Source organism: Loxodonta africana, chromosome 22 (genome assembly GCF_030014295.1).
Source record: "Loxodonta africana isolate mLoxAfr1 chromosome 22, mLoxAfr1.hap2, whole genome shotgun sequence".
NCBI lineage: Eukaryota > Metazoa > Chordata > Mammalia > Proboscidea > Elephantidae > Loxodonta > Loxodonta africana.
Window position 1 is genome coordinate 14,550,733 of NC_087363.1, and position 22,629 is coordinate 14,573,361.

The 22,629-nt window shown below is 47.2% G+C and overlaps 1 protein-coding gene across 3 annotated transcripts in view; it reads right to left on the minus strand.

The window, feature by feature from the left end:
- The window catches only part of FLNB (filamin B), a 162,228-nt gene that overhangs the window by 41,947 nt on the left and 97,652 nt on the right, over window positions 1-22,629 (minus strand). For all 3 annotated transcript variants that reach the window (XM_003410043.4, XM_003410042.4, XM_003410040.4), the window contains exons 19-27: window positions 16,937-17,054; window positions 13,796-14,058; window positions 12,156-12,753; window positions 11,359-11,532; window positions 10,389-10,551; window positions 9,321-9,481; window positions 4,457-4,624; window positions 1,591-1,714; window positions 322-478 (exon numbers count right to left, since the gene is read on the minus strand). In XM_003410043.4, coding sequence (XP_003410091.2) covers window positions 322-478; window positions 1,591-1,714; window positions 4,457-4,624; window positions 9,321-9,481; window positions 10,389-10,551; window positions 11,359-11,532; window positions 12,156-12,753; window positions 13,796-14,058; window positions 16,937-17,054 — 1,926 coding nt within the window. The remainder of the gene's footprint in view (window positions 1-321; window positions 479-1,590; window positions 1,715-4,456; window positions 4,625-9,320; window positions 9,482-10,388; window positions 10,552-11,358; window positions 11,533-12,155; window positions 12,754-13,795; window positions 14,059-16,936; window positions 17,055-22,629) is intronic.

The following is a 22,629-nucleotide window of genomic DNA, read 5'->3' on the forward strand; positions in this document are numbered from 1 at the left end:
TATTTTGTGACTTATTATGATATGTGCAGAATTTAGTCCTAACTGATCCAATGAGCAATTCAGCACATTTTTAAAATAAAATCATAGAAAGACATAATAAAAAGCAAAATACATAAGATTCACCAAAAATTGGTGCTTAGAGCTATACACCTTTCTCAGATGAACATGCTCATTCTCCTCCAGTTACTGACTCTTTGATAGGGAAACTCTAATACACTTCCATCAGGTCAGAAATCGATGATGAAAGCCCTTGTTCTTATTCCTGGATGAGAAATTAGGTCCTATCAATGAGGTCATCTCCAGAAAATAACTCAGAGTTACCGTTATCTGAACAGCAAGAAGGCCTTCCCCAGCATCTCTGGTATCGATTGCAAACTCCACGGGCAGACTGGCAGGCACTCCGTAGGAACTGAGGCCAGGGCCACTGGCGGTCACTTTGCTGGCATCATATGTGGGAAGGACCTTGACCTTAAATGGACTGGACACACACACACAAACACCGGTCAGGATACACATCAACTCCACTACGTCTGACCTCTCTTACACACAGAGACTGGGACTGAACGGGGATTTCCACAGCAGTCCAGACAGTGAGCTCAGCTAAAGTGCCTTAAACACAGAGTAAATTTATAACCACAAGGCAGTAACCATCATACAACAGATCAGCTTTGCCCTGAGTGGGTGCCATGGCATACAGTTTGGGGAAGAAGGGCTCCCAAATTAGTTTGGAAAACATGGGATTAAACATACTTAACCCACCTTTGTTGTGCTAAGACAATGCACAGTCATCAAAATACAAAGAGAATACTGGAACTTGAGTTTTACTATTTTACCTCATCCGCTCTTATTTTTTCCTTTCAGTATGCTTTATAATGTACGTGATCTATCAGCAAAGTAATACACAAATGTAATTTATAAATTATGTATTTTTATGTAGCTAGACTCGACGGCACTGGGTTTAGGCTAGAGCTATATGTATATTTCTATAATGCTAGTATAACAGGGGTATGGGCAAAAACGTTTTTATCTTAAACAGTATGATCAAAAACATTCAGAGGTTGTTCCAAGAGGTGAAAAGCTTACATAACATTTTTCATATTAAATAAGAATGAGGAACAAGCCTTTTACCCGACAACTTCTGGGAACGCTACTGTGAACCAAACCCTCAAGTAAAGAAATAAAATCTTTGCCCTAATCAGAAAGCTACTTGCAGGGTCATCAAAAAGAAGCTTCTGGTAAATTAATACACTCCTTGTTTCTTTAAAGATTCCAAGTCCTTAATTTCAGCTTGCCTTTCAATTAAAGGTAAAAGGAACAAGGGCAGGGGGAGAGCCAAGAGGGCGGGAGCCCCATACACCAAGGTTCTGTATTGTAACTCCCATGGGAAGCAGGCAGGTTCTCAGTGATACTTGCTGATTGATTGGATGGATGGATTGGATGGATTTGACGGACGGATGGACGGACAGACGGACGGATGGATGGATGGTTGGACGGATAGATGGTCAGGCCACCAGAGTAGTGCTGGCCAATCCTGCAGGGGATGGGCTCGAGGCTGGTTTGGATACCCTTCCCCAAGTGTCAGGAGCTTACCTGCGAGGGATCTCTTCATCAGCATATTTAACAGAGACCATGTAAGGCCCTTCCTGGGATGGGGTGTAGGTCACTGTGTGCGTGCCATCCCCATTGTCCACCATGTTCACTGGCTCCACCAGGCCTAAGGACAGAGACAAGAGGTCTGAGGACCAACCTGGCCTCCCCTTGACTCCACCCTGGGCAGAGTTTGCAAAAAGATCACATCCATCCCTGAGACCTATTGGTTTCCACTGATGAGAAACATATATGCAAGCACGCTGTGATCACAGGCCAGGAATCACAGTGAGACAAGAACCCCACTTCATGGTTGCAAAAATGACCCCAAGACACATTTAGCTTTCTGTTGGCTGAAGTACACTCAGTCTGCCCTAGAGGGTACTTAAGGAGGCTGGCTGCACTTGCTACTGGAGGGGTATGGTGGAGATTCAGGCTGCAGATATGCTGCCTCTTTTCAAGCTGGTTAGGCATGCTTGGGATTTGGCAATTTTACTCTATAGCTAAGAAGGGGCCAAAGAGTCCAGAGGTCTAAATAGCAAAAATTAACCAATGGGGTGGCCAAACAAGACTCGTGGCCACCTTTGAGCAAAGGTCACTATGGGCCAGCATGCTGGGTACGGGGGCAGGGCAAGGGAGGGTGCCAATCTCGTGGGGTGGGGTGGGGTGGGCCCCCAATGTGACACCAGCGGGGGTTTGTTAGGGTGTCTGTTAAAGCATAATCAAGGCATGCACTGGGCTGGTGGAATCCAGATCCAGTTCTGACTAGAAGAGTCAAGGATGGGTCAACTGCAGGTAGGTTAATCAAAGTGTGACATACTCATTAAGCAAAACGAGTGAGGCAGGTACAAGCCAATTTTAGGGGAGAGGCCAGCAAGAGCCATTCAGATTACATAATTTACAGCATCAGCCAATAGCAAAATGCAAACCTGTCTTCTTAAAGTCACCCTTCGGGTCACTTTTAAAGAACTCTGAAATGGCTTTCAAGGGGCTGTGCCATGACTGGGAATCTCGAAAGCTAAAATTAAAAGGTTGTTACTTGAAAAAATCCTCCATTAATAGAGGCAGAGACCTAGGTAAAGTGTCTCTATTCTCTTACACACACAGGTCTTGGAGCTCCATGACTTCGTGGAATCAGATTCCAACCTCATGACCTCATTTCCCTCAAACCACTTCTGCACTGAGCTTCAAAGGGCATAACCTTCTCCTGAACCCTATTAAGGAGAAAGGTCCCTCTTCAAAGAAGGAAGCCCCCATTTGCCACTTCTACTGAGAAGCCAAGAACACGTCACTGGGAAAAAATCCAGATCATTTAAGAAACTAGGGGAACAGCACATGTAAAATACTGGAAGAGGAAATGTGGTCACTTACCAAAAAAGGCAAGTTTCAATGCACTTTAAGGCTTTGTCCCAAAATGGCCTGCAAGCCTTACCAAACCCAAATTCCAAGCTGACCACGGGGCGGGCCAAATTACCCCAAGAGACACTCTCTCCAGGGAGCTGGGCTGAGTACCTGTCATTTCCAGAGATTCTGGGCACGTCCTGTGTGAGCACCAAGGCATCTCAGAGATAGCTATTACTTCTGAGCCTACCACCCACTCAAATCCAGACCAACCCAGTCACCCCAATACTTAATGAGGCAGTTGCAGTAATATCATATATGAGAGGTCAAATACTACTTGTTTCATCTAGCTACTTAAAAAAAAATTAAAAAAAAGAAATTTACGGCTATTATTAAACAAAGGGGCCCTGGTTAAGCACTTGGCTGCTAACCAAAAGGTCAGCAGTTCAAACTCACCAGTGGCTCTGTGGGAGAAAAGACTTGGTGATCTGCTCCCATAATGACTACAGCCTAGGAAACCCTATGGGGCAGTTCTATTCTGTCACATGATGTTGCTATCTGTCCCAATCGACTCAATGGCACATAACAACAGCAACATCATTAAACGGGGAAAAACAGACCCCTGGAGAAATAACAGGCCTGCTTATTTCCATGCAGGAACTTCTACTGTTTACCTAAAACGTTAAACAATAAAGTCTTTTACAAAATTTAAGTTCAAGACCGAAGTGCCTGCCCTGGATCCTACGGACCATAGTCTCGGGGGACATCTAGCTCAATGGCATAACGTAGTTTATAAAGAAAATGTTCTACATCCTACTTTGGTGAGCAGTGTCTGGGGTATTAAAAGCCCGTGAGTGGCCATCTAAGATATTCCACTGGTCCTACCCTGTCTGGAGCAAAGGAGAATGAAGAAAACCAAAGACACAAGGGAAAGATTAGCCCAAAGGACTAATGGACCACAACTACCACAGCCTCCACCAGACTGAGTCCAGTACAACTAGATGGTGCCTGGCTACCACCACTGACTGATCTGACGGAGATGACAATAGAGGGTCCTGGACAGAGCCAGAGAAAAATGTAGAACAAAATTCTAACTCACAAAAAAAGACCAGATTTACTGGTCTAACAGAGACTGAAGAAACCCCTATAGTATGGCCCCCGGACACCCTTTTAACTCAGCACTGAAATCACTCCTGAGGTTCACCCTTCAGCCAAAGAGGGGACAGGCCCATAAAATGGGCACACCAGCCCAGGGTCAAGGACAAGAAGGCAGGAAGGGACAGGAAAGCTGGTAATAGGGAACCAAGGTTGAGAAGGGGAGAGTGTTGACATGTCACGGGGTTGGCAGCCAATGTCACAAAATAATATGTGTATTAATTCTTTAATGAGAAACTAATTTGCTCTGTAAACCTTCACCTAAAGTACAATTTTAAAAAAGAAAAAAAAACCAATAAAGTGCCTGCCCTGTATCATGACTGCCCTACTTGGGCAGGTGAAACGGCAGCAGGAAGGCGGGACGAATACTTACCTCGTGGACCCAGCACCCTCACTTCCAGCGGGGCCAGGCCAGCCTTGCTGCTGTCCACCGTAAAGGACTGCAGGACGTTGGCTCGGACGCCTGAGCCCAGCCCTGGACCAGCAATCTTGACCTTGCTGGGGTCCACGACGTCCTTCACAGGAACTCTGAAGGGGCTGCCTGGAAAAGAGGTCATAGGATTCTGAGTATAGCCCACCAATAGGCCAGAGGCCCACCTAACTCACGCCCAGAATTGCGCCACTGCTCCAGCCTGATACTTCGACTGTGTGAGCCTCAACTGGCACTTCCTGACCTGCCGTGTATGCACCTGTGTGTCCACTCATCTTTTCCCAGCAACAACTACAGAGCACCTGCTATGTCCAGACACTGCGTCAGGTGCTGAGCCCAGAGCGGGTAACATGAAGGGCACAGCCCCAGCCCTCCAGGTGCCCACCATCTCAGAGAAGAAAGAGGCAAGCAAGTCATCACAACATGGTATACAACATACACTGGGGGATACACAGGCATTGTTGGCGCACTAAGAAGGCAACTGGCCTGGTCTTGGGAGACCAGAGAAAGCATCCCAGTAACAACTAAGCTGAGACATGAGATTGTACAGGTATCACCCTGAGGAAGTAAGTGGAGAAACATTTCAAATAGAGGGATTGGTATGTATAAAGTCCTGGAGGTGAGGGAGAAGACAGGCGCTGAAGGAACTGAAGAAGGAAGCCGGGTGGTGGAAAGGAGGAGAAGGGACTGGAGAGGAGCAAGCAGGCCTTGCATACCACAGTCAACATCTTTTCCCACAAGTGGGATCCTCTCCCTCTGACGTAGCAGGTACCTTCTGACCACACCTGACTGTCTTGGTTCCTGACCATCAGGGGAAGCCCTGTCTTGCCCCTCCGCACTGCTGACTCCACAGGGGACACTGTGGGCCTCTGACTCCTTGAGGGTGTTGGTTTTTAAGACCAATGGAATGTGGAGAATGTAGGGAGATGGGGATTTGCAGGAGAAGCACTAAACGGAGAAATAAGGGTGGGGCCAGAGACCCTCACGGGACTTCCTCCAAAGAAGGGACTAAATAAGACCTTCCCAGAGGTGAGCCAGAAATAAAGAGTCGTGGTGTTCCCAGCACCATTCCTTGGGCTGCCAAGTTCATCATTAAGGAGCTAACTGTACCTCTTGCCACACAGCAGTTACAGCCTCCTTATGCCTCTCATGAAGTATAACAAAGTTAATGACCTCTCCAGACTAAGACAGGCTAGGAATAAAGGCCTGGCAATCTATTTCTGAAAATCAGTCAATGAAAATCCTGTCAATCACAATGGTTCTAGCCACAACCAATCACGGGGACGGCACAGGATGGGGCAGTGCTTTGTTCATGAGGTTGCCACGAGTTGGGGGCTGACTCAATGGCAGCTAACAACAACTGCCACAGAAGCTGAGGTATCTATGCTCCGCATCGCATAAAGTCTATACCCTGGAATTAGGGGTGCTAAATAACAAAGACCACACAAAGGAAGGAGACCCTGACTTTCTAACAATGGCTGGGTTACAGCTGGTCAATGGCATTCAGCTTTTCAGCTAAGTGAAATCAATGGCTAAAAGTGGCAAAGAGAAGCATCTCACCCCCATTTGGGGGTTTAGTGAAACAAAAGGGAGCTTTATTTTACAGACTGACAGTTGAGGATTCCAATGTCAACAGGTGACGACAATGAACTACCTCTGAGGCCAACCTCCAAGTTAGAATCTCCATCGGACGGTGACTGAACTTGGCACAAGGGCAGCCAAGAACCAACAAGCAACAGCAAGACAAATTTAGGTCCGAGATGGCAAATTCAGAGCATTAACTACCACTCCCCCATTCCATGCCCCAGCAGATATCATCAATCGATCACAGGAAGCCCTTCTTCCTGATGTGTCCTGAGCCCCGGTTCATCCAAGTGGTCTAGGCGCACTACCAACAGGCCACAGCTGGCCCACCAGAGGAAACCAGTATGCCACTCCTGGTAAGACAGGCACTTTGTAAAAAGTAACTCCACTACAAGTTTATACCAGGCCAGGAGAAGCTGGGCTAATAATGTAATCACCCAGAATCCCCATGAAAGAAATCAGAAGCTATCAGGTTGCTGAATGCTTCACAGGAACACCTCACAAGTTACCTCAGCTACGATGTCTGACACTTAGACAACCAACAAACGTTTATTAAGTAACACAGCCTAGGAAAGTTCTGGGATTCAGGAGGAGCTGGCAGTCTTATCTGAGAGACAACAGAGTCTGAAACATAAAGAGGCGCCATCTACAACTGATGAGAAAACCCCAAACAGGTCTCTTTCTGTTTCTGTGTTTGAAGATGACCATTTGCCCCAATCTCGTGGGTCAGCCAAAGTGATCCAAGTCTTCAACCCCTTCTGTAAGGGGAATTCCTAAGCTGACGGCATCCAAAGACTTTCCTAGTAGAATTAAATAGTTCTGTTGCCTCCACAACCAGGAGATACTTGTCTCCATTACCACCTGCCTGGTCCGAGCCACTAGGCTGGCTGTCTCTCCTCAGAACAGCCTTCAACCACTCTCTATGCTCCATCCTCTCCCAGCCCAAGTGCTTTAGGGCTGCAATGCTCCAAATGGCACCTGTCACTCTGAGTTCGCTCACAGCACCTTTAGTGCAGTTATCACAAGCTTTAATGGCATACATATCAGACAATACGCTCCCTTAGGGAAGGAGCTCTGTCTCTCTTACCAACTGCTTATCCACTGCAGTATGGATTGGACCTCAACATAAAGAAAACAAAAATCCTCACAACTGGACCAATAAGCAATATCATGATAAATGGAGAAAAGATTGAAGTTGTCAAGGATTTCATTTTACTTGGATCCACAGTCAACATCCATGGAATCAGCAGTCAAGAAATCAACACCACATTGCACCGGGCAAATCTGCTGCAAAAGCCTTCTTTAAAGCGTTAAAAACAAAAGATGTCACTTTGAGGACTAAGGTGCGTCTGACCCAAGCCATGATATTTTTAATTGCCTCACATGCATGCAAAAGCTGGACAATGGATAAGGAAGACTGAAGAAGAATTGACACCTTTGAATTATGGTGTTGGCAAAGAATATTGAACATGCCATGGACTGCCAGAAGAATGAACAAATCTGTCTTGGAAGAAGTACAGCCAGAATGCTCCTTAGAAGCAAGAAAGGTGAGACTCTGTCTCATGTACTGTACTTTGGACTTGTCATCAGGAGGGACCAGTCCCTGGAGAATGACATCATACTTCATAAAGTAGAGGGTCAGTGAAAAAGAGGAAGACCCTCAATGAGATGGATTGACACAGTGGCTGTCACAATGGTCTTAAACATAGCAACAATTGTGAGGATGGTGCAGGACCAGGCAGTGTTTTGCTCTACTGTACACAGACTCACTATGAGTCCAAACCGACCCAACAGCACCTAACAACACAACAGTGATTACAGGAATTTTAAAAACGAACTGTTCAAGTTTGAGGAGTAACAGGTCACTTTAAATGAATTAAGGCTTAAATGAACATTTGAGTAGAACTGATTTGAGTTGGAGGTCAATGCTTTCTGATCAGTGTGGCAAAAAACAGAGAGTGCAAGTGTATATGTACATTTGCACTTGGTAAGGAGGAAAGAGTGGGCAGAATGAGGCAAGCGTGTGGTCAGCAGACACTGCAGCTTCGTGGGAGTCAATCCAGAAAGCAACAGTAGGCCCCTCAGCCTTCATCCTCCTCTCTCAGCCTCACCCCAGTTTACAGCCTCCAGAGCAGAACAACACTGACCCACCCAAAGTTCTTCCCACTCCTGGGGTGAAGCTCTGTCCTCTTTCTTGCTGCACCTGAGATAAGGTACAAGATGACTCAGAACAGCCCTAGAGTCCTTGGACTAGCGTTCACACCGTTCCGCACTCACCTACCCTTTCAGAAGTATGCTGGTGGTAGTCACTTCATTCAATAAACAGAACTAGAACCAGAATCTTTAGAGATTTTCTCCCTCTGGAGGGTAAGAGAGGTGGCAGTTTGCACCATAAAGGCTACAGCCCTGGTAACCCTACAGGGAAGTTGTACTCTGTCCTATAGGGTCGCTATGAGTGGGAATCGACTTGAAGCAGTGGGGTTTTTTTGGTTGAAAGCAGGAGGGCTTTTCACTACTGAAGTCATACATTTCTTCATTGTTCGAATCCCTTATAGTTCTCAATCGGGGCAATTTTTCCCCCCAGGGGACACTTGGCAATACCTGGAGACATTTTTAGTTGTCACTACTGGGGGAGGCTTCTCCTGAATTTAGTGCGTAGAGGCTAGGGGTGCTGCTAAACACCCTACAAGGCACAGGACAGCCCCCCACAACAAAGAATCCTCCAACCCCAAATGTCAACAGTGTGAGGCTGATAAACTCTATTTTACAGTAAGCATACACTCCATTGTTAAACAGAATAAGAATTTGAGTTTGTGTGTCTCTACCAGGACTGCCAGTGGAAAAAAAAAAAGAAAATGAGACACGTGCATCAGCCAAATGAGAACTGAGCATAAACTAAAGCAGAGCTTTCAACACTGTAAAGAACCAGCTTTCCCTGAAATCAAGAACTAGGTCCTTCAACACATACACAATTGCAGGTCAAGACCCTAAGCCAACACTTTCGGCCACGTCAAAAAAAGCACTAGCCTTATTTTATGTTTCAAATGTTACTAGTCCTACTGAGAGTTGGAATAGTCTTGAAAATGCAGCCCTAAAGCAAAGTCTCTCTTTGCAGCTACTGTGAATATCAGACTGTCTTTCCTTCTCAGAGTGATAGGAAGATCAAACCAGCTTTCACACAAAAACAATTATCCTCGGAGTTCCTCTCGGAGGCATAGCTTACCAGGGATGTGGGCTCCTCCATAGGTGATGTTAACGTCATAATCTCCTGGAGCAAAGGGAATGTACTCAGCACTGCAGCTGCCATCTTTGTTGTCCCTGCAGTTTATCTTTGACTCGGATGGTCCCTCAACAGTTATGCCAAGCCCACCAATTCCTGCTCCTCTGCCGAGTGTGGAAAAGAAAGCAAAGTGGTGATGATTCATGCCAGTCTGCTTACTGATAAAACTATAAACCATCCCATTGAGCTGACTCAACGGCTGTGACACCATCCCTCACACCTCTCTCGATGTTATGTGCTATTGAGTTGATTCCGACTCATAGTGACCCTATATGACAGAGTAGAACTGCCTCATAAGGTTTCCTAGGCTGTAATTTTTATGGGAGAAGCCCTGGTTGCACAGTGATTAAGAGCTTGGCTGCTAAATGAAAGGTTGGTGGTTGGAACCGACCGCCATTCCGCAGGAGAAAGATGTGGCTTCTGTAAAGACTGACAGCCTTGGAAACCCCATGGGGCAGTTCTTCTCTGTCCTATAGGGTCGCTATAGGTTGGAATCAATTTGATGGCAACAGAATCTTTATTGGAGCAGAGAGCCAAGTCTTTTCTCCCATGGAGCTACTGGGTGGGTAGTACAATATAAACAAAGATAGCTTTGATCCCTCCTTTCCAGTGCTCATCCTTCATTTGCTTTTCTTAACTAATTGCATTGGCTAGGACCTCAAGTACAATGCGGCTATGTGTCATGTGACCAATTTTAACAGGAACATTTCTAATGTTTCACTTAAATAGGAGATTGGCAATATACTTCTGCAATATCAGGTTAAGGAGCTTCCATCCAGTCCTGGTTTGTGAAGTAGTTTTATGACTACTATCAAATGCTTTTTTGGTACCTTTTTAGCTATACTTGGTCTTTTTCTATAACCTAAGTCTTCACAGAACAAAAGGCTTTACACTTTATGAAAACATTGTCTCTTACCAAAAGCTTTGGGACCATGACACATATGTAGAATACACCCATAAAACATCTTTAAAGCAAGAGAGACAGCATACAGACCACAGGGCTTGGCCTACCTGGTAACCACAGTGAAGACATTGGGTTTGTGGGTAAAGGCCTCTTTCAATCCAGGTCCTTGGGCTTGAACCCGAGATGGCTGGCAGCCTTCGGTTACGGCCACCTTGAAAGGGCTGTTTGGGATGGGCACATCGTCGTATGTCACCTCCACTACATGGAGGCCTGTTCAGAACAACAAACAGAACACACATTTGTACACAAGTCACCTATTTGTGGGAAATGACACTCTATCCCAGGGTTTTATCTTGCATTCAAGTATCTGTGCTATGCTGTTATTTGAAAGACTAGATTAAAAAACAGTAATGTTGGTATTCTCTAATTAAAAAAATATATATACTCTGTTTATGCTCTCTGTTCACTCAGTAGTCATGTAGCCCACTCCTTCCACAGAGGTCCCCCCAAAGCAAATATCACTCACTCTATATTCAAGTCAGTCCATCTCAAAGGTACTATCCTGATTTGGGAAAACTCCACCCAGCCATTAACCAAAAGATAGACGGAAACCCATGAGATAGAAGAGACACGCATCCACAAAACATCGACAGCATCACCTCAGAATACTAACAGGGATTATGGGTACAGGAAATGGGGCTACACGGGTGCTTTAAATTTTTTGTTTTTCTTTATGTTCTGTTTTATCCAAATGTCTTACAATTCCTAATGTTCAGGAAAGACATTAATATGTAAAAAAATTACATAAAAGAGCAGTGTGCCATCACATCATGCTATACCCTGCTCAGACAGCCTGAGGCTATGCCCTAGCCCAACTGTTACACGTCCTGGCCAACAAGCCAGGCACAGAGCAGGCAGGTGGCTCTGCAGGGCAGGGAACTTCACGCATTGCCCAGCTCACACATGCCTCTGTTGAGAGAGGTCAAGTGCGTGGGCAGGGGTCAGCATCAGCCACCAGGAGAAAATGGTCAAGTGTAGGTCAGAACAAGGGTCATGTCCAAGGAGAGGGCAACTCACCTTTCTCAAAGGGTGTGTACTCCACCTGGTAGGTCCCATCAGCATTGTCTGTGACGAAGCACTCGGTGGAGGCCCCTGAGGGGTTGGCAATGTGGGCCTTGATGTGGTGCCCCCCGACCTGGGTTAGGGGCCGTGAGTCAACCATGAAGTCAGTGGTGGCTTCGCGAAACACATCTGCAGAGCAATCACAGACAAGGACGTCACTGAGCCCGCAGACCCAGAAGCACATTTGAGGACCACAGCTCTCGGCACACTTAGGGCATATTCAATCTAATTCCAGCGACTGCAGACAACTGATTTGTCTGACTCCCAAAATCAGAAATACTAACCCCCTCTAAAAGCCCCTTCTGGGGTATTCTTGGCCAAGTGACCACATAGCCACTCTCACATGTCTGGGGACAAGGTAGGAGTCTAAGCAGGTTAGAGGGTGCAGAGAGTCTTGCTCTGTGGCAGTGCAGGGCTAATCAGCACTGCATTTTAACAATTAAGTACACTGAGTTTCTACATACAAACCAAGATTTCTGGCTTCTCCAGAAAACGGGAAACCTGCTGACGAGGCAGGGCTCCATTTCCATGGAGAAACAGAAAGTGGGTGTCGGGCAGCGGCATGGCCGCTGGAAATGCAGTGTGCTCACCCCTGTGCTCTGACACCCTCACAGCTCCTGACACAGGGGTCCCTTGGGAGCCTTTTCTTATACCCTGCCTGCCCCTGTAGGCACCTGTATTGGCAGTCCCTGTTGTGGGAGTTTCTAGCGGCCCTTAAATCCCGCAGCCTCTGTCTTTTTTAGGAAACTCACCTTTTCCTTCTATCCCTGGCCCAAAAACTTTGACTCTGCTGGTGTCCACAGCAGGCTCCACCTTGACCCGGGCAGGGAAGTGCGGCACCAGCTCACCGCCATACTTCATGGTCAGCGTATACATGCCGGCGGTCAGGGGCACGTAGGTCACCGCATAGGTGCCATCTTTGTTGTTCTGAATACTGACTTCCGCTTTTGTTCCCGAATCTGAGACGGCTTCCAGGCCCAGGGCTGCGGGCCCCGCTTCTGAACAGTCAACGCTAAGCAGCCCAGCTTCACCTACTTTCCCAGGCTCAAGACCCGGTCCCGACACCACCACTTTAGAGGGGTCGAATGGCATTTCGATGTCGGCTTTGAATGGAGAACCAGGAATGTGGACATCTTCAAAGAGTATGTTGACAAAGTACTCCCCGGGTTTGGTAGGGAGGTAGGATACAGAGCAGGTCCCATCTCCATTGTCGGAGCATTCGATCTTGGCCTCGCAGGGACCTTCCACAGTGAGGCCCAGGCCGCCAGTGCCGGCTCCTTTGGTGTCGATGGTGAACTCGGCAGGCTTGCCCACAAGGCCACCTTCAAGACCAGGACCATGAGCCTTTACCTACGTGGAAAAAAATAGAGTTGAATTCTGCCTGGCATGGGTATTGCTGCTCAGTCAGCATTGCTTTCAATATGTAAGCTGCAATTCATTGCGAGTGAGTGGTCATTTTTCTGAGGTCTCACTTGTGTCACACACACATGCGTGCATGCACACAACACCGAAGCAGAACCATACTGCAGTAGGTCACCGCTGCAGATAACTAAGGGGCACCCTGGCCGTGAACTCAATCATCAACTGACTTCCTGGCTGAAAACCACAGGAGGGAGGCCTGGCCCTTTGAAGCAGGGAGCAACCACAGGAGAGAGGCCTGGCCCTTTGAAGCAGGGAGCAACCACAGGAGAGAGGCCTGGCCCTTTGAAGCCGGGCGCCTCCACAACTCTCCTTTCTCCTGCCAGCCCTTGGTCTCCTCAGCACAAAGTTAGAGTTGGAGGTCTAACAGCCAGTCCACACACGGCTTCCTGACTGAGTGCTCACGGAACTGCTGTCATGGACCTCACTGTTGCTTTCGGCGCTATATCTCACTCGAAAATTCTGTGTAACAAAAAACTGTTTTTAAAAACTGTTTTAACAAGTAAGCCAGTTTTATAGGATTCATGCAAATCAGACCACTGGAAATACCCTTCAGGGGAGGCTACTAGGGAGGCATGGTAATAACGAGAATAATAAAAACAGCTTCTTCAGGTGGAGCTCACTCTGTGCTGGGCGCAGGGCTGAGGCCTTCACATTTTCCCTCTCACTATAACCTCACAGGCTTGCTTAGAAGCGAGCACCATTATTACGCTAACAGATGCAAGACCTGCACTCAGGGACGTGAGCAGGAAGCCGAGCAGAGTTTGACCCACATCCCCAGGGGACCACGTTCTTACTCTTCATGCTGAATTGTAGGAGAAAGAACTACTGTCAGCCACTGAGAACTGACTTTTACCACAAAACGATTTTCAAAAGGCAGAGTCAGAAGGGGACCACGGTGTTACATTTGACAAAATGGGGACAAGTTTGCAACAACAAAAAGCTTTTGGTTGTCCCAGATCTTGGGCCTGACCTTGCTGGGGTCTGGTGGCAGGGAGGCCTCCATGGTGTAGGGGTTTCCAGGCACGGGGTGTCCATCATAGGTCACATCGACGGCGTAAAGCCCCTCCTCCCGAGGGGTGAACTTGACTGTGCTGCTGTCCCGCCCTGCCACGGGTGCCACCAGGCACGGTACAACCTTCCTCGAGGGGCTTAGGATCGTCACGTCCAGCTTCCCCTGGCCTCCGGCCCCCTTGGTGTCAATGGCAAACTCCTGATCCTTTCCAACTTCCACTCCTGGGGAAGGGGAACAAGCCTAAGTGAAAAGCTGACCCTTTTCAGCAGTAGGAAGAAAAATTCACAGCAGAGAAGTGAAGGCTCCTTGGACTTGGAAAGTTATCTCAGCCTCTACAGCAAGCAATGTCCTTCTCCAGCGAAGAGCCCAGAGGAGGGCCAGCACAGATGAGAGAAACCGTCCATAAAATGGATTGACACGATGGCCACAACGATGGACTCAAATATACCACTGCACATGAAGATCCCTTCATTTTCACCAAACCCTATTAATTATTAACCAGTGACTTAAACAGATGGGGAAACTGAGGCTCAGAGAAGTTAAGCGCTTAAATTTACCTAACCCCCAAATCTGCTTTGCTGATCAGTAAATTATAATCTGACACTGTTCTCTTGGGCGTTAACTTTGTATCAAAACACCCCATAAGCCCATGTTTGATTTACTAATTCTAGGCAACAAATTCAATCTTGTAGTTCCCCCAAAGAAGGCAAAAGTCAAAGAGCTGGCAAATGTAAGGGCATTGAAGTAAGTTCTGAGAACTGACTCTTCACCGTAACGACTTTTGAAAGGTCTTTGCAAAGCTGGGCCACAGGAAACCCGTGTGTTTTATTTGACAAAAGCAAGGAAAGGGCTCTGAACAAAAACAAAAGCACCCGGAACACTGGGCCCCACAACAACGCAGAAAAATATTGACTCTGGGGCAATACGGGGCCTGCCAAAGTGAACACTCCTAAGACTCAGCAAGGAAGGTGTGCAGCTCCACATCCCCAGGGGAGAGAGGCTTTTCCTAACAGGTATTGTCCATTTCCTGCCCTGCAGTCGAAACCCTCAGTGTCCTGGGGAAAGGAATGACAAAGCAAAAGGTTTGGACAGTGACCGTCTAAACGCTCAGCACTGGTTGTTCCCCAGACCGAGCTCTCGCTTCAGAGCCCCCTGAATGGGGAGCTGGCCTCATTCACAACTCAAGATGTGGGTCACAGGTAATGAAGGCGTTCACAATGACACCATCAAGGCCTTGGAGAAACCCTCCCGGAAGGGATGCCCCGAGAGTATCTACTCGGTCCTGTGTGATCCTGAGGCCACGTCAATATGTACCCTGGGGGCACCTGTTCTGCGACCAGCTCATGCCAACAGGGGACATTCGTGTGGGAATAACTGCCAGCACACCGCTGAATTCCAAAGGCAGGCTGAAATGGATGGGTGTCATCAGATAACTTCAATGCAAAATAAAGTTGCCAAGCATCGCCAAATGCTGTCTTGTCATTATTAGATGTTATTTAGTCGATTCTGACTCATAGTGACCCCATGTGACAGAGTAGAACTGCCCCATAGGGTTTTCAAGGCTGTGATCTACACAGAGGCAGACTGTCAAGTCTTTCTCCCACAGAGCTGCTGGGTGGATCTGAACTGCCAACCTTGAGGTTACTAGTTGAGTGCCTAATTACCCATTGCACCACCAGGGCCCCTCGATGTTGTCTACTGGCCCTCACGTATGTAATCCAAACCAGCTACTGTTCGGTCAGTGCTGACTTACGGGGACCCCATGTGTGTCAGAGTACAATTGTGCTCCATAGGGTTTTCAGTGGCTGATTTTTTGGAAGTAGATCACCAAGCCTTTCTTCCAAGGTGCCTCTGGGTGGACTCGAACCGCCAGCCTTTCGGTTAGCAGCTGAGCATATTAACCATTTGTAGCACTCGGGACTCCATACACATGTATAGATAGAGAGAAAAGGTCAGTAATGACAGAAGCTGAACTGATAAGTTGTTAACCCTTGGGAGGGAGATAGCTGATGGGCCAAACGGTGAAACGCTGAGATGAAAAATGGAAGGATGTAGTCCTTGCATAAGAAAACTTAATTTTATGGCCATGTGTTCAACTCCTGAAGCTGACTGATGAGTACATGAATGTTCACATTACACTATTCTCTTTACTGTTGTATGTTTGACATTTCCCATAATTAAAAAAAAAAAATTGGAAAATTGATTTAAAAGTAAGTGAAATATCTTTGAATCATTATATACTGAGTAATTCTACATACAAAATCAATGTCAGACAAAATGGGGAACACAAGGAAGAACTGAGAAAGTGCAGTGCTATAACATAAAAATCAGATAAGCATTTCTCATGCCAGAGATAAACAAAATTCTATATAAACAGGTATTAGAATGCTGAGATAATTCATAATTTGCATTCATGGTTTGTATTACTCATTGACTCCTATTAGTTTTTAGTAATTAGTCTCGAAATGTAGAGAAATAGGAATCGCAGCCCTTGGATTTGAATTTTTAATAGCTCATAATAATGTTTAGTCTTCGGTAGTTTTATAAGCACTTGCCTCATTCAATATCGTGTCCTTGTACATTAAAAAAAAAAAAAAGGAAACGAGCTAATAAGATATCTAACAAGCTAAAGAAACAGAGGCTGGGTGGGTACACTATGGTTTCCGAGTGCCAAGGAGCAGGCTTTTATGTGACTACCAACCTTAATGTGAATTTAGCTGGCCAAGGACAATTGGGACAGTAGAAACTTATCAGAAAGCAATGTGCCCCAACTTCTCCCGGTAATAAAAACTTACCACTGCAATGTCAGCAGTCTGACAATGTGCCAGGCCCTGAATTATTAGTTCCTTTAATTTTTTGCAATAGTCCCATAAGGGTTATTGACCACTTCCATCCATTATACATATGAGAAGACTGAGGCTTGGTGAGGTAAGGGCTAGGTAGGGTCACAGGGCGTGGCCTCAATTCAAGCCAAGTAGCTGCAAAGTCCCTTAAGAAAGAATCTGCTTCTTTGCAAAGCCTGTCTTCTGAAGGCAATCTAACCAGCAGCCCAGTCTGGTGGTCTGCAATGGCCTGTCTCCCCTCCACTAGCACACTTACTGTTTTCCAGCCCATTAATTTTTATCTTGCTTAGATCCAGCGGAGCAGCAACGCCCACGGTGAATGGGCTTTTAGGGATGGGATCACCACCATATGTCACCAGAACCTGCATATTGCCCTGGAAGAAGAGGGAAAACCGAGTCAAATTCCGGATACCAGCACACTAACCTGGTGTTTAAACACGCCCTCTGAGATCTTTCATTCTTCTCAAAGGTACAGGTACTTAACTTCTATGGATTTGGAAAGCCTCTAAGACTTATTTCTCTAAGGTATTGGCTACATGACAAGAGTGACAGAGAAATTAGATAAAATACATCAGGAAACCAGCTGCTGTGAAGTCAGCCACAACTCATGATGACCCCATGTATGTCAGAGTAGAACTGTGCTCATAGGGTTTTCAATAGCTTACTTTTTATTTTTTTAATTGTGCCTTAGGTGAAAGTTTACCGCTCAAGATAATTTCTCATACAAAAATCCATATACATACCGTTATGTGACACAAGCTGCAGTCCCCACAATGTGACAGCACACGCCCCCTTTCCACCCTGACTTTCCCGTGTCCATCTAAGCAGCTCCTGTCCCTTTTGTCTTCTCATCCTGCCTCCAGATAGGAGCCGCCCATTTGGTCTAGTGCGTATGCCTGAACTAAGAAGCACACTCCTGATGTGTGTTATTTTTTCTTTTACAGTCCAGTCTAATCTTTGTCTGAAGAGTGGGCTTTGGGAATGGTTCTAGTTCTAGGTTAAGGGAGAGACTGGGGGCCATGGCTTCGTGGGCTCCTCCAGTCTCAGTCAGACCATTAAGTCTGATCTTTTTACATGAATTTGAGTTCTGCACCCCACTTTTCTCGTGCTCTGTCAGGGACTCTCTGTTGTGTTCCCTGTCAGGGCGGTCATTGGTGGTAGCCAGGCACCATCTAGTTCTCCTGGTCTAATGACTGACTTTTTGGAAGTACATCAGCAGGCCTTTCTTCCGAGGTGCCTCTGGGTAGACTTGAACCTCCAACCTTTTGGTGCTTAGCAGTCAAGTGCATTTACTGTTTGCACCACCTAGTGACTCCATGTAAAATAAGAGCAGCTGATAACAGGAACAATTTAATAAGCGTTTAATACATGCCAAGCAGTGTGCTATGTGCCTTTATGCATTTCCTTGATTCAATCTCAAAACAGTCAGAAGAGGCAGCTCTGCTGTTGACTCATTTCCCAGGAGAGGAAATCCCATCTCAGAGAGGCCAAGTCACACACCTGGTAAGTGCAAGAGCTGGGCAGTGCACCCATGGCACCCAAACCTGTGTACCTAGCTGCTCTGCCACACTACCCAGCCAACACATACCCAGCCCAGCCATGGGTGGAGCAGCTGGTCTGGGGGCCTTTAAAGAGCAGAATCATTGTCCCATGGCCTGGGAATCAGTTTTGGGTCAGCAGCCTGCAAAAGGGATCTGCAGGAGCTCACCTCGAGCTGTTCTAAGACCACCCCACGGTATCTGAACTCCCACAACCACATCAAGGAAAGAAAAGTTCAAGTGTGAAGGCCAAGGCGACTGTGGGCTTAGCGGCCTCCCCGGCTGGCATCAGCCCTGCGTGGCCCTGTGCGCCGCTGCTGTTCTGCTCCGGCCAGTCCTGGCCCGGTTTGCTCGCTGCTTGCTCCCTCTCTCCACCGCCGGCCAGCTGAGTCCCCGCCCTCCAAACCAAGGCTCCTTGAAAGCCTACAGTTGCCTCAGTCGATGAAGACCCCTGTCACTTCAAACTCTGTGATATAATGTAAGAGAACATGGAAAGGAAAGAAAAGAGGGAGAGGGAGAAATGGTCAAGACCGTACCGACCCCCAACAAATCCAGTGGGCTCCCAGGAATTCAGCCCCTGCTGAAGGCTGCGGCCAATCTACTGTTAAAAGGGTGTCATTTTTAGTCTATGTATATTTTCACACATCCCTTTTGTAACAAAGAAGGAGTAAAAAGCCAAGAAAAAAGTTGGTTATATCAATGGAGCAGGGGGATTGGTTTTACAGGATTTATTAGTACCTCACACAAAATCCAACTGGCTCCCTGCCTCCACAGTATAACATTTCCTGGTAAAATGTACACAGGTCAGATTCAATACAGCTGAGAGCCAGCCAAGGCACAGGAGAGGTCTCCTCTTTGTAATCCTGAAGGCAGGGACTGACCTGTTACTTCAGCCACTGAGGCATATTTGCCATCTCTTCTGGAGCCTCCATTTGCCTGTAACTCCTCGTGGGCTAGGCCTCGAGGCTACCCATGCCTCCTACAGAAGCCTCCCAGCCCCTATATCTAGCCACTTCTCTGATCTGGGTGAGGGGAAATCCTCCTCTAATTACACCCACCCACCCCATAAAAGCAAGTATGTTCTCCTTACCAAACCCATAGCAGCCCCACAGGGCAGAATAGAACTAGGTTTCCAAGGCTGTATATCTTTACGGAAGCAGACTACCACATTTGTCTCCCTTGGGGCAGCTGGTGGGTTTGAACCACTGACTTTTCAGTTAGTAGCTAAGCGCTTAACCACTTTGCCACCAGGGCTTCTTCGTCCTCCTAACAGTCATAGAAAACAACAAAGCTCAAGCAGGAAACTCATTCTACCTGAAATAACCAAAAAAGGAAGAGGAAGACCCCTTAGAGATTCACACCTACAGAGTCTGCAGCATTTTAATGTGTCCTCGGAACCAGCAGCTATGAAAATGGCCTGTTTTCCCCCCAGAGAGCTGTGAAGTGGGGAACGTTTGAGTCGTGATCTGTGCATTTCAGGAAGACTTCACTGCCTGCAGAATAGTTTATTCTCCCTCCCACATGCTTCCGAGACCTTAATCTGCAAAACACGTGCACACAGTATGGTCACGGTATCTGGCAGCTCAGAGAGGGTGGGAAAGAGACAGCCCATCTCCAGCACCCACTGTAAGCAGCCATGGGCAGCAGCATCATCAACATTTTACAATAGGAAGTGTTGTCTAGGGGGAATCCCTGGGTGGTGCAAACAGTTAACGCTAACCAAAAGACCAGCAGTTCAAGTCCACTTAGAGGCGCCTCAGAAGAAAGACCTGGCAATCTACTTTCAAAAAATCAGCCTTTGAAAACCTTACAAAGCACAGCTATACTCAGATGCACATGGGCTCAGCGTGAGTTAAAACTGACTTGATGGCAACTGTTTTATTTTGTTGTTGCTGTTCTCCTGGGAGGCTCAGTGAAGTCACGGGATTTCCTAAAGGCTCCACAGTTACATGTGGCGTTTCCGATTCCTGGTGGCTCCTGACCCAGAATGTCATGGTGCTGCTGCCACCAGCTTTCCAAACTGCTCTGCTTGAGGGGAGCTCAAGGCGAGAAATTTAAGTCACTTGAAGCCACAGACAACCAGAGGCAGGGAAGATAAAGTCCTTGGGGAAACTGGCATTGAGTAATTCTTCCATTTCTGACCTTTGAGGGGGTCCTCAAGCCCCAAACCAACAAGTCCCCTCCTCCAAGGTACACAGAGTTCTGATCACTGCACCCCAGCCTGTACTGGAGGAAGACAGAGCAAAGAGGACCAACTACCAGCACCCCTCACCTGTCTACTCCAGGGACGTGAGTTGTCACTCAGGGACCCTGCAGGTGTCAGGGAGTGTGTCCTGAACCAGAAGTCAGGGTCCCACAGGCAGGTGGGGCTGCCCCTCCTCACACAGCACATAGTCTGCATTCTGTGGGGGAAGTGTTTGCCAGAGCCAGGACCCTCCCACCCACGCCTCTGCACACACACCAAGCAGCTGCCTTTCTGGGAAGTTCCAGCTTGTTATTCCCTCAGAACCACTGCGAGAAGGTGTGCCATGGGCGTCAGCCCTCCAAGTATGCTCCTGCTTCCTTATCAGGGCACAGCTTTCTGGGCTGACCCAGGCCTCCTGACCACATCCAAGAGGACAGGATAAAACGGCACACTAACTTAACCCATCTCAAGCTTTTAGCTGCTCTTCAGAAAAGAATTCAAAGGAGCACTGAGGACCAGCCAGCCCCCTCGCTACCAGAGGACAGTGTTCTTGTGCTGCCTGTCCTTCTTAATTGGGCCTCTCTTCGTTTACTCACTCACCCAGATACAAATCCACAGGCGGGACCTCCTAAGCACCAGGCCCTGGGGCTGGGGACGGAGAGACAGATAAGGCAACACATATCACAACCTGTCCTTGGGGAACTCCCCATCCAAGAGGAGAGATTTAATCTGCTGTCTTTGCCCTAGAGAAATATGCAGAACTGCAAGCAAAGAGTGATAAGCCCCACTCTAAACAGTGAAAAAGCACTGAGCTAGCCAGTTTTCCACACTAAAGGCCATCCCCAACACCCAGGCTCTGTGAGGCTCCTCAGGCTTATCACAGGCAGCATTTTGAGAAACAGCCCCAAGTGGCTACCAGCTTGCCAACAGCCCTCACGCTAGCTGTTATCAGAGAACTGGGCGAACTTGACCTTGAGGTGACTCTGAAGTAAGGAGCCTTCCACTATAGCATCACTTCAAAGGCAGCCAAATAGGACTTAGGTTCCTGACCTCCACCTGGGGCTCCACATCCACTGTCAGCTGGGGCATCCAGGGAAACAAGCCCTGCAGTCCTTTCTGAGGGTGCAGATCAAAACACAATCCTGTCCTGAGGTCTGAAATTTACTTTCTAACAGTCCAGCCAAAACACAAAAAGGTATATACAGCTCATTGCTCAGGGGACGCTGAGCGTCTGGTAAAGGTGGTAGGAAAATCTGTAAACAAATCATGGCGATGGCTGAACAACATGATAAACACCATTAACATTGTTAACACTGAATTGTGCACGTGAAGAATGTTGAAAGGGAAAATGTTTTGTTACATATATACCACAATAAACCAGTTGCCACTGAGTTGATTCTGATTCATAGTGACCTTACAGGACATAATAGAAGTGCCCCACACGGTTTCCAAGGAGCAGCTGGTGGATTCAAACAGCCAACCTTTTGGTTAGCAGCCAACCTCTTAATCACTGCGCCACCAGGGCTCCATATACCACAGTAGAAGGGGAAAAAAAAAGGTATATAGATATAGGATAAAGCAAATGTTGCAGAGTGTTTTTAGAAGATTCTATGACCTTGTGATCCGTGATCAGTGTACGTGGCTGGTGCCGTCTCCTGAGGAATGTGGAGAATTGGCATTTGCACAAAAATGTCTGATTACACAACAAAGATAACATTCAAGTCAATGCCCCTAGTGGTAGTAAGGCTCAGCCCTCAGAACCAACAGAGGGAAAAATAATTACCTCATTACCACTGAGCTGCCCAATGAGGAAAGGTATTCTAATTGCAGAAGTATTAGTTTTACCATTACTAATATCGAGCCCCTCATTAGGAGAAAAAAGCATAGAAGACACAAGTCTGGAGATAAGAGGCCAGGCTTGTAATGTGGTACACAACCATCTTACCCCAGAAAGCCCACCGCCGGGTAAGTTCTCATAGTAAAGACCCCATCTCCAAGGACCGGCAGCCCAGGGCAAAGCAAGGGACCATCCGCCTCATGCTCTCCTCACTGTACCCCACATCCTTCCTCACTTTTCTCCAGTCAGCTCTTTGCTGAGAGGTCCTGGGCAGGAGCACCACTTCTTAAGTAATGTTCTGCCAAAAGCCATCACCCTTCTCCTCCACGTGGCATCTCTCACAGCGGGTGGGGGTGAGGCTCTTTTCCTCAAGGATGAAGGAATCTCAG